This window comes from Prenolepis imparis, unplaced genomic scaffold, assembly GCF_030444845.1.
Source record: "Prenolepis imparis isolate NDT839.2.m4 unplaced genomic scaffold, iyPreImpa1.0 SCAF_293, whole genome shotgun sequence".
In the NCBI taxonomy this organism is placed as follows: domain Eukaryota; kingdom Metazoa; phylum Arthropoda; class Insecta; order Hymenoptera; family Formicidae; genus Prenolepis; species Prenolepis imparis.
Window position 1 is genome coordinate 23,664 of NW_028141451.1, and position 11,491 is coordinate 35,154.

The following is an 11,491-nucleotide window of genomic DNA, read 5'->3' on the forward strand; positions in this document are numbered from 1 at the left end:
TTAAAGGGCCATTCGCTCGGTGGTCCCTTTTCGGCAAGAGAATTTAATCTCTTTTGCGCAGGATGGGACCTTGTGCGATCTTGGTTTACGGGAATGAGCGGGAACGGGCTTGCTAGTAAATGAAAATCATTTGTGTTGAAATTTATAAATTTATTCCTAATATAGTGACGTAAGAGATTATATACATAATAATATAATCGATGGACTTAGTTGCTAATGAAAGAGTGAGTGTATGTGTATGGGTCGCGGCAGAGAGAAGAATGAGAGTGGTCATCCCCCCGATTTTGGTGGAACCCGTATTCAAAGCGCCTCTATGTCCATAAAACGTGGACATTGAACTACGTGGCCATGTCCATGAAACTGCTCAGCGGGTAACACGCAATGTCCACAAATAATGATTCTGTTCCGTGCTATGTCCACAAATGATGGTTCTGTTCCGTGCTATGTGCACAAACCTGTAACAGCTATGTGCACGAACCTGTAACAGCTATATATATATATATATATATATATATATATATATATATAGAATAAATTTTTCATTAAACACACGTTTCCCTTCTTCATTTTCACCCTGAAATAATTGATTATTTTCATTCTTAATAATTTGTCATTTTTAATATGTAATAACTAAATAGAGAAAGAGAAAAAGCGAGATATATATATATATAGCGCGCGAGCGAACGAGCAAGTAAGAAAGAGAGAGAGAGAAAGCGCGAGCGAGAAAAAGAGATAGAGCGAGAACAAAAAACAGCGCAATCTCCGTAAAAGTACTCGCCACTGTGACAATAGCGAAGCACTCTTCAAATAATAATTGATTTGTGAACGTGATTGTCTCAGATTTTTGCTTTTAAGTATTTCTTTGATAGTATATCTATATATTATTAAGTATATTTTACTTTTAAATAAATTTATTATATAATATTAAACAAGTTTTTTTTTTTTTAGTTTTTAGTTTATTTATAGTTTTCATTTTATTACTTTTTTTCATTATATATTATTTTAATTTTTTTTAATTTTTTGTATTAATTGTGAAGAAGTGTGCAATTTGGTGCGTTTTAATAAATATTGAAAAAAATACTTTTTTTTACATTTTACATATACGTGTATATTAAAACAATAAACAATATAGTGATGAATAAGCAGTGCCGTGTAGAAACTGTTTATGAAATGTGCGTACAAAAACTGTTCTAATGGACGATATTCCACGGGAACACATTTATTTAGATTTCCATCGATTACAGATGCAAGATTGAAATTATGGATACGCAACAGCGGTAAGTTTTAATATTTTTTTACAAAAGTACTGAAAAAATATATATATATATAATGATTTATAGAACATCAAAATGTTATATTGTTAATTGAGTTTATTTCTTTAATTTTTGGTCAACATTTAGTAGATTATTTCTAACAATTTTTTTATTGTTTATTATTGCATTATAATTTATAGCTATTTGTTTGAAGTGTGTGTGTGTGTTTGTGTGAGAACAAATTATATATGTAATAACAGAGAGAAGCCTGAGAGAGGCCATGCCGGCGATTTTCGTGGGACGCTTTTATTAGGCCGTACAGCAGCGCCGTGCATCCACTTTTAGGAATTGGAACTACGTATCCACATCCACTTTTCGATACCATCGATTATTTGGTTCATGTCCGTGCTAAATACATCCACTTTCATTTGTAGAAGTAAAATCTAAAATCATTTTTTACGCATGTGTGTCCACACATCTTATATCTATAAATTATAGATAAGAAATACATTTCGCATATATAAATAAATTTAAAAAAAGATATATATATATATATTTTATATGCGATATTTTACATTTTAACATATACATATATGTATACACTACGTACGCGCACGGATGAATATATATTATATATATGTGCGCATATATACAATTAAAATAGTAAAAGTAAAATTATATAATTATATAATTAAAATTAAAATTATATAATTAAAATAGTAAAAGTAAAATTATAATTTTATAATATATTTATTTACTGAATTTTTGCAATTAAAAGACATCAAACACGACTTAAATCGGATAATTTTTGATTATTCATATATATTTATTAATTAAAAATTATCTGATTCATGCGTCATCGTGTGTTTGATGTCGTTCTAATAACTGTAAAAATTTCATTAATCTATTATACATTTACTTTCAAAAAGGTAAAATAAAAAATAAAGGTTTAAGTCCTTATATATTTCATAAGACATTTAAATTCGTAATTATATATTTGTTATTATATATATATATGTATATATATATATATATACATATATATAGATATATATACCATATATAGATTAATTATATTAAAGGTCTCCGGATGTCGAAGCGAGGACGAGAACGAGATCGTGTCATCAGTTTCGCAGTCTTTTACGCGAGGCTTTCTTCATTTATAGTATTTCACGAATACATATGTATATGTATATGTCATCTTACTATAGAAAATAACATTTTTATAATTCGCATTTTGTCTGCTGAAAATAATTTTAATGGATTAAAGATTAAATCATCCGATTTATGTCGTGTTTGGTGTCATTTTAATCGCTAAAATTTCATTAATCCATTAAAATTATTTCCAAATCGATAAAATACAAATTAAAAGTTTTAATTTTTATGTATAAAATGTTTATATTCGCGTGAATTATCGTAGATAAGGGAAGGTTCCCGATGTCGTCGAAGCGAGAGCGAGAACAAATAAAGAGCGAACGAGATGACGTATCATCAAAGAGTTCCGAAGTCTCCTCGCGAGGCTTCCTTTATCTAATCTTTCATATATCATATGTCATGTTACTATAGAAAATAAAATTTTGATAATTCGCAATATATCGAATTGAAAATAATTTTAACGGATTAATGAGACTTTTGCGATTAAAATGACACCAAACACGACATAAATCGGATGATTTTTAATTAAAAGTAATTAAAATTTTGATTACATTTTTAATTAAAAATCATCCGATTTATGTCGTGTTTGGTGTCATTTTAATCGCAAAAGTCTCATTAATCCGTTAAAATTATTTTCAATTCGATATATTGCGAATTATCAAAATTTTATTTTCTATAGTAACATGACATATGATATATGAAAGATTAGATAAAGGAAGCCTCGCGAGGAGACTTCGGAACTCTTTGATGATACGTCATCTCGCTCGCTCTTTATTCGTTCTCGCTCTCGCTTCGACGACATCGGGAATCTTCCCTTATCTACGATAATTCACGCGAATATAAACATTTTATACATAAAAATTAAAACTTTTAATTTGTATTTTATCGATTTGGAAATAATTTTAATGGATTAATGAAATTTCAGCGATTAAAATGACACCAAACACGACATAAATCAGATGATTTAATCTTTAATCCATTAAAATTATTTTCAGTAGACAAAATGCGAATTATAAAAATGTTATTTTCTACAGTAAGATGACATATACATATACATATATATTCGTGAAATACTATAATATAAATGAAGAAAGCCTCGCGTAAAAGACTGCGAAACTGACGACATGATCTCGTTTTGCTCTCTCATCGTTCTCGTCCTCTCGCTTCGACATCCGGAGATCTTTAATATAATTAATCTATATATGTATATATATATATATATATATATATATATAATTAAAGTATATGTTAAAATGTAAAAGATATGTTAAAATAATGTAAAATATCGCATAAAAAATATATATATATATATATTTTTTTTTAAATTTATTTATATACACGAAATTATTTCTTATCTATAATTTATAAGATAGTATTTCTTATCTATAATTTATAAGATATAAGATGTGTGGACACACATGCATAAAAAATGATTTTAGATTTTACTTCTCGAAATGAAAGTGGATGTATTTAGCACGGACATGAATCAAATAATCGATGGTATCGAAAAGTGGATGTGGATACGTAGTTCCAATTCCTAAAAGTGGATGCACGGCGCTGCTGTACGGCCTAATAAAAGCGTCCCACGAAAATCGCCGGCATGGCCTCTCTCAGGCTTCTCTCTGGTAATAACTAACAGAAATTTTGATGTTTGAGATGTTCTCATAATATCTGTCAGAATGTGAAAAATGCCATAAAAATTTAAAGTACTTTTTCCGCGCGCGAGAATGTCAACAGTATCGGATTACTGTGAGATGTGAGATATCGTGATCATGAAGTGAAACAGTGATACGTATTCCCTCTCCCCTCCCACTCCTCGCGTCTACCCAATGAACTCGACTAGCCTAACGGTCTGGCCCGCTTAACGCCTGGCAAAAACAATTCGTCAGTTTGTTGTCTTCAGACCCTTGCTAGCGATGGATCGTCAGGATCGTAAATCGGTAAGATTACATTTATAGAAGCATTAGATAATCTGTGATTGTTGTTATGTGTGTGTGCGTGCACGGGTTAATGAATAAAATAAAAAAATTCTGTATTTTGTTATTTTATATCTATATTTTTATTATGATGCTTAATGCTTTACAAGTATAGAATACTTATATTTTATATGTAGAAATAATAAAACGCATAAGTGCAAATGATCACAGATTACGAATAATGTAAAATGTTTGTTTCTATAGAACAATATATTCATAATAATAATTTTTAATTTTTTTAGTACGCAAAAGTTCTACAATCGTCGGCGATGCCGACGAGCACATCAGTGATGAAACCGACGGCGACAGCGGAGATGATAACGACGTCGTCAGCGATGCCGACGAGCACATTGGTGGTGAGACCGACGGCGACAACGGAGATGACAACGACTTCGTCGGCGATGCCGGTGAGACCAACGATGGCGACAGCGGAAGGGACGTCGTCGGCATCACCGACGACCATGTCCTTGATATCCTTGATGCCGCCGGTGATGAAATCAACAGCGGAGGTGACAGTAACAGCGGGAGACTCAATATCTTTCAATGTAAGTAGGAGTTCTTTAATTTTATGTAATGGTCTTAATTTTATTTAAACAAATTTTATTTTAATAAATAATCTAAACTTTAATTTTAAAAATAATATTTTAATAACTGTTTAGTTTTTAATTGATATTTAATATATTAAAATAATTAAAATAATTTATTTCTTTCACATTTTTATAATTGCAAAGCTTTTTTACATTTGTTGATTTTATTATTAAAATTACATTAAAATTTTGGATATGAAGTTATAAAAATTTTTCAATAAAAATTGTTTCAATTTAAAAAAGATGTTAAAAAGATTTAGTAAAAATATATTTTACATATACTGTGACGTGACGCCTTTTGAGCGCCGTCACAAGGGCCATAGCTCGACCGGGGGGGAAGGGGAGAGCCGTCCTGGGGTTGCTTCTCACACCCTGAGAGATAGCGACCTTAAAGCGAAAAGATTATATTTTATTTTTATTTTTGTTTGTATAATATTTCCTGCGTTACCGTATTGAGCGAACGTGAGTTGAAATAACCGTGACACGACTAACTGAGTGGAGGATCCCTCAACGAAATGTGCAGCAAGATTCCGGAGATCCAAGGAGGAAACTACCGTAAATGGATACCGTGCCAAAGGTCATGTATCGAGTTCCCGTCGCTACCGCCATCCCGAGATATTATCTAAACTATAAACTGTTCTACAGATCTGCTGGAAGCGCTAAACGATACCGAGAGGCCCCCTCATGCTGCAGAGTGAGGGGAGGGCCTTATGTCAGCCCATAAACACCTGCGGGGAGGATTGGATGACGGCCCGGCCAGCCTGCCAATTCAAATCCCGGAAATCAAGAATTCTGAGGTGATACCGCCACGATACCGGAAAGAGCGGGAAGCGAGTCTCCAAAAATCACGGTTACAAGGACGAGGGCGCCGAGGGATCGATGGGCGGATCCCGGCAGCCCCACGGCGACCGAATATCGATAGGATGCGCGGAAAATCGGCGCGGAACTCGAGGGACCTAAGGACTCTCTCTCGGAGAGTCACTTCTGTCTGGCGTACCGAACGAGTGAGAGGGACTCCAGGACGACAACCGATCAGATCTTGCGAACTTATTGTAAGCCGCCACTCGGGTAGTTCGTGAGTAGAAATTGTTCCCGGTCCAGCTAGTGTCGTGTATTACCGTGACGTGGGTTAAAGTCTGTCGAGTAAAATCGACAGCTTTATACCGAATTACCGTGTGGCGATTATATCGGCACATATTCCCCACGGTTAACATATAGATACATACACGAGACAAAAACAATAAGCGAGACGCGAGACGAAATAAACAGGTAGAAAACACAACAGACGAGACAGAGAGACAAAGACGATAATCTAGACTCGAAATTTAATAACACAGGCGAGTTAAAAACACGGATTATTCGCGAAGATTCTCGAAGGTCGTAAGACCGGAGAGAATAGGAAAATGTAACGCTCGTTCGAGACGGTCGGCTACCTACAGTTGTTGCGTGCGGACGTGCGAACAAAGAAATTCTGTATCGAATTCAAAGTCGGAAATTATAACACATTATACACATATTTGAAGGCTCGATTCTTTTCACACTCATATAACACTCCTGCAGCCGTGCATTGACCCGAGATTATAATCCCAAAGTGGTGACCCCGACGTGATCGGGTATACGCGAAGAGAACAATTTCGCGATCGGGTGTCGAGTGTGTGCATAAAAAGTGACATGCCTGTGATGCGGGACGGCGAAGACGCTATTCCGCGCGTGGAGCCGGAGACGCGGGCATTCGAGCAGCCGAGGATTCAAGCGCCGAATTCGCACCTGATTGCGATGCAGCCGGCCAGGGCGGAGCAACCACCGGGGTATTTTTTACCTGTCCCCGAGGTGAGTCGAGTGGGCATGCGAATGCCGGAGTTTACGCCGACGGATCCGGAGCTATGGTTTAACATCGTCGACCGGAGTTTCCAAGCCGCCGGGATTACGGTCGACGCGACGAAGTTCGGGTACGCGTTGACCGCCCTCGGACCGCGTTATACTACCGAAGTGCGCGATATAATTATGGATCCGCCCCCGGAGCGCGCGTACGAGACTCTTAAGGCCGAACTCGTTAAGCGACTTAGTTTGTCGCAGGAGCATAAGACCCGGAGGCTCCTCGAGCACGAAGAAATCGGCGATCGGAAACCGTCGCAGTTTCTGAGACATCTTCGCGGTCTCGCCGGGAACGTGGTTGGCGACCAGGTGTTGCGGACGATCTGGTTGAGTCGATTGCCGGCTCACCTTCAGCCGCATTTAATTACGCGCACGGCAGATACGCCCGAGCAACTGGCGGATATCGCGGACGCAATCGTGGAGGCTTCCCGGGCGCCGGTATTCCAGGTGGCGGAGACGACGAGATTCGTCGCTCCTCAGGATCGGAGCGCGTGCGACCCGGTTTCCCTGGAGACGAAAATGGAGCTGCGAATGACGCAGATGCGACTGGTGATGCAACAGGAGATGGCGGAGCAGTTGACGGCCATACGGAAGTCGATCGAGGCGATCGGAGGTGATCGCTTTAGAGAAGATCGCGATGACGATCGACGTCGTCCGCGTTCGCGCCAACGCTCGCGTTCGCGCTCGCGAGCGCGATCAGGAAGCCGTGATCCGCCGGCCAGTGGAATTTGCTGGTATCACTGGAAATTCGGATCGAGTGCGCGACAATGCAGGCCGCCCTGCTCGATGCAGCAGCCGGGAAACGCGGGGGCCGGTCGCTAGTGGCGGCGAGCGACTCGGGCCACGGTGCGCGTCGCCTGTTCGTGACCGACGCGAAGACTAAAGTAAATTTTTTAATTGACACGGGCGCTGATCTCTGCGTGTATCCTCGGGGGATGACGCGAGGACCACGACAGAGGTCAACCTACGAACTTTCGGCCGCGAACGGCACACCGATTTTTACGTACGGAACAGAAACTTTGAATTTAAATTTTGGTTTACGACGGGCGTTTTCGTGGCGGTTCGTGATCGCGGATGTCTCGCGACCTATAATCGGCGCGGATTTTCTCGCGCACTATGGACTCCTCGTCGATCTGCGAGGTTCCCGTCTCGTCGACCAGGTGACGAGTTTGACCGCGCGCGGACGATGCATCCGATGCGATGCACCCTGCGTGAAAGCGGTCACGGGAGAGACGTCGTATCACCGGCTGTTGGAGCGGTACGCGGACATCGCGAGGCCAGACGGGCGTCCAAGAGAAACGATCCACACGACGCGACATCATATAGAGACGACGCCGGGACCGCCTGTCGCGTGCAGGCCGCGGAGACTCGCTCCGGATCGATTGGCGGCCGCGAAGAAGGAATTTAGGAGAATGGTGGAAGCCGGAATCGCGCGACCTTCGAGGAGTAGTTGGTCGGCTCCCTTACACATGGTGCCAAAAAGGGATGAAGAATGGCGACCCTGCGGAGACTACAGGGCGCTGAACGCACGAACGGTCCCGGATCGTTACCCGGTGCGACATATCCAGGATTTCGCGCAGGCCCTCGGCGGTAGGAAAGTTTTTACCACGCTGGACCTGGTGCGAGCATATCACCAGATCCCGGTAGCGGAAGAGGACATCCCGAAGACGGCTATCACCACGCCGTTCGGCATGTATGAATTTCCATACATGTCGTTTGGATTACGCAACGCGGCGCAGACGTTTCAGCGGTTCATCGATGAAAGCAGTGGTATCAACGCAGAGTACTTACGCGACATCGATGACATCCTCGTCGCGTCATCATCGGAGGAAGAACACCACGAGCACCTGCGGACATTGTTCGAGCGTCTGCGAGAATACGGGGTGATTATCAACCCCGCGAAGTGCGTGTTCGGACAACGGAGAGTAGAATTCCTCGGATACGAAGTTTCCGACGAAGGGACACGACCGCTGCCGGCGCGAGTGGAGGCAATCCTCGCGTGTCAGATGCCGAGGACAGCGAGGGAGCTGCGAAGGTACTTAGGCATGGTGAATTTCTACCGAAGATTCTTGCCTAGAGCTGCCGAGAGTTTGGCGCCGCTCAATGACCTCCTTCGAGATAACATCAAGGGCAAGACACCGATATCGTGGACGCCGCAGACTCAACGAGCATTCGAGTCATCGAGGGAAGGTTTGGCCGAAGCCGCACTTCTGAGGCACCCAAGGACAAACGCGAAACTCGCTTTGTTTACTGACGCGTCCGAACAAAGCATCGGCGCGGCAATACAACAGCGGGGCAGCGACGGCTGGGAGCCGTTAGCATTCTTCTCGAAGAAGCTAAGCCCAGCCGAATCGAAGTACAGCGCTTTCGATAGAGAGCTGTTGGCGATATACTTGGCGGTCAAGCATTTTCGGCACATGCTGGAGGCGCGCGCGTTCGCGATATATACCGACCACAAACCGATCATCTTTGCTTTCCGACAGAAACCCGAAAAGAGCACGCCGCGCCAGTTTCGTCACTTGGACTACATCGGGCAATTCACAACCGACATCCGGCACGTGGCGGGCGAAGAGAATGTCGTGGCGGACGCGCTGTCGAGGATAGAGGAGCTGCGCTCTCCAATGGACTACGCTGCACTGGCGGAGTCGCAGAAGGAGGACGAGGAGCTCGAGGAGTACAGGAGGCGAGAGTCCGGACTGAGACTCAACAGAGTCGAGATCCCCGGAACCGGGATCACGATATACTGCGACACAGCAACGCCAACGCCAAGACCATTTTTGACAAGGCCTTTCCGGCGGGCCGCATTCGACCTGGTGCACAACCTGGCACACCCAGGAATCAAGTCGACGGGCAAGCTCGTGGCGCAGCGCTACGTTTGGCCGTCGATGAACGTGGACTGCCGCAATTGGGCTCGATCCTGTGTGCCCTGCCAGCGGTCCAAGGTGTCGCGGCACGTCTCGGCACCGCTGGGAAAATTCGCTGCTCCATCTGGCAGGTTTGAGCACGTGCATCTGGACATCATCGCAATGCCAGTCTCAGAGGGAAAGAGATACTGTCTCACGTGTGTGGACCGTTACACGAGATGGCCTGAGGCGTTCCCCGTACGAGATCAGGAGGCGAAGACGATCGCAAGAGCCTTTTACGAGGGGTGGATCTGCCGATTCGGGGCGCCCCTCCGAATTACGACAGACCAGGGAACGCAATTTGAGTCCGGTTTATTTCGACGGCTGAGCGAGATGACAGGGGCAGAGAAGTTGAGGACGACGGCATACCACCCGCAGGCAAACGGAATGGTCGAGCGGTTCCATCGCCAGCTCAAAACAGCGATAAAATGCCAGCAAAACGATCGCTGGACGGAGACGCTGCCGACGGTCCTGCTGGGAATTAGAGCAGCGTGGAAGGACGACCTACAGGCGACCACAGCCGAACTGGTGTACGGCCAGGCACTGAGGATCCCAGGGCAGTTCCTGAGTCGGCAGCCGACGGACGACGAGGACGACGCCGCTGATTTCGTCGGAGCGCTGCGCGAGCACTTCCGGAGGCTGCGACCGGTGGACGGGACCCGACACGGGGAGCGACGACCGTTCGTCTTCAAGGATTTGGCGACGGCTGAGCAGGTCTTCGTGCGAAACGACGGACCGAGGAGGATGCTGCAGGCGCCGTACGAAGGACCATACGCAGTCGTCAGCCGCGGGGACAAAGTCTTTGTCGTGCGCGTGCACGGCAAAGACAAAACAATAACCATAGACCGACTAAAACCCGCGTATATACTTTCAGAAAACGATATAGGAGGCGACGGGCCGGCAAGGTCGACGACGCAGAGCCGAGACAGCGAGGTCGATCGGCGAGGGGTGCACGACGACGCGAGGCCACCGCTCCGACAGGGAGAGACGACGACGAGAGCGGGAAGAAGGGTCCGATTCCCGGATCGTTTTCGGGCGGGCCTGTGACGCGGGAATAATTATTTCGAGTCACAAGGTTCCAAGGGATCGTCGTGCTGAGCGAATTATTGTTTATTCTATATTATTTATTTATATTGTTCTGTTTTGTTGGACACGCGTACGCATATGCAAGTACGAGCAAGATTATTATAATAATTATTGTTGGATTTTATTTTTCTCGGAAACTTACGTCGCGCGAAATGAAAAAAAAAAAAAAAAATAATACATATATATCGGTCAGCGTCCGAACATCGCAATATCGTGCTATCGGCATAGCACTGGCGGGGGAGTCCTGTGGCGATTATATCGGCACATATTCCCCACGGTTAACATATAGATACATACACGAGACAAAAACAATAAGCGAGACGCGAGACGAAATAAACAGGTAGAAAACACAACAGACGAGACAGAGAGACAAAGACGATAATCTAGACTCGAAATTTAATAACACAGGCGAGTTAAAAACACGGATTATTCGCGAAGATTCTCGAAGGTCGTAAGACCGGAGAGAATAGGAAAATGTAACGCTCGTTCGAGACGGTCGGCTACCTACAGTTGTTGCGTGCGGACGTGCGAACAAAGAAATTCTGTATCGAATTCAAAGTCGGAAATTATAACACATTATACACATATTTGAAGGCTCGATTCTTTTCACACTCATATAACACTCCTGCAGCCGTGCATTGACCCGAGATTATAAT

The 11,491-nt window shown here is 43.3% G+C and overlaps 1 protein-coding gene across 1 annotated transcript; it reads left to right on the plus strand.

Moving 5' to 3' along the window:
- Positions 1-6,642: 6,642 nt before the first annotated feature.
- Positions 6,643-7,899, plus strand: LOC145948238 (uncharacterized). Its single transcript, XM_083057977.1, has one exon. The coding sequence runs from the start codon at positions 6,643-6,645 to the stop codon at positions 7,666-7,668; it is 1,026 nt and encodes a 341-aa protein (XP_082914103.1). The 3' UTR covers positions 7,669-7,899.
- The last annotated feature ends 3,592 nt before the right edge of the window (positions 7,900-11,491 follow it).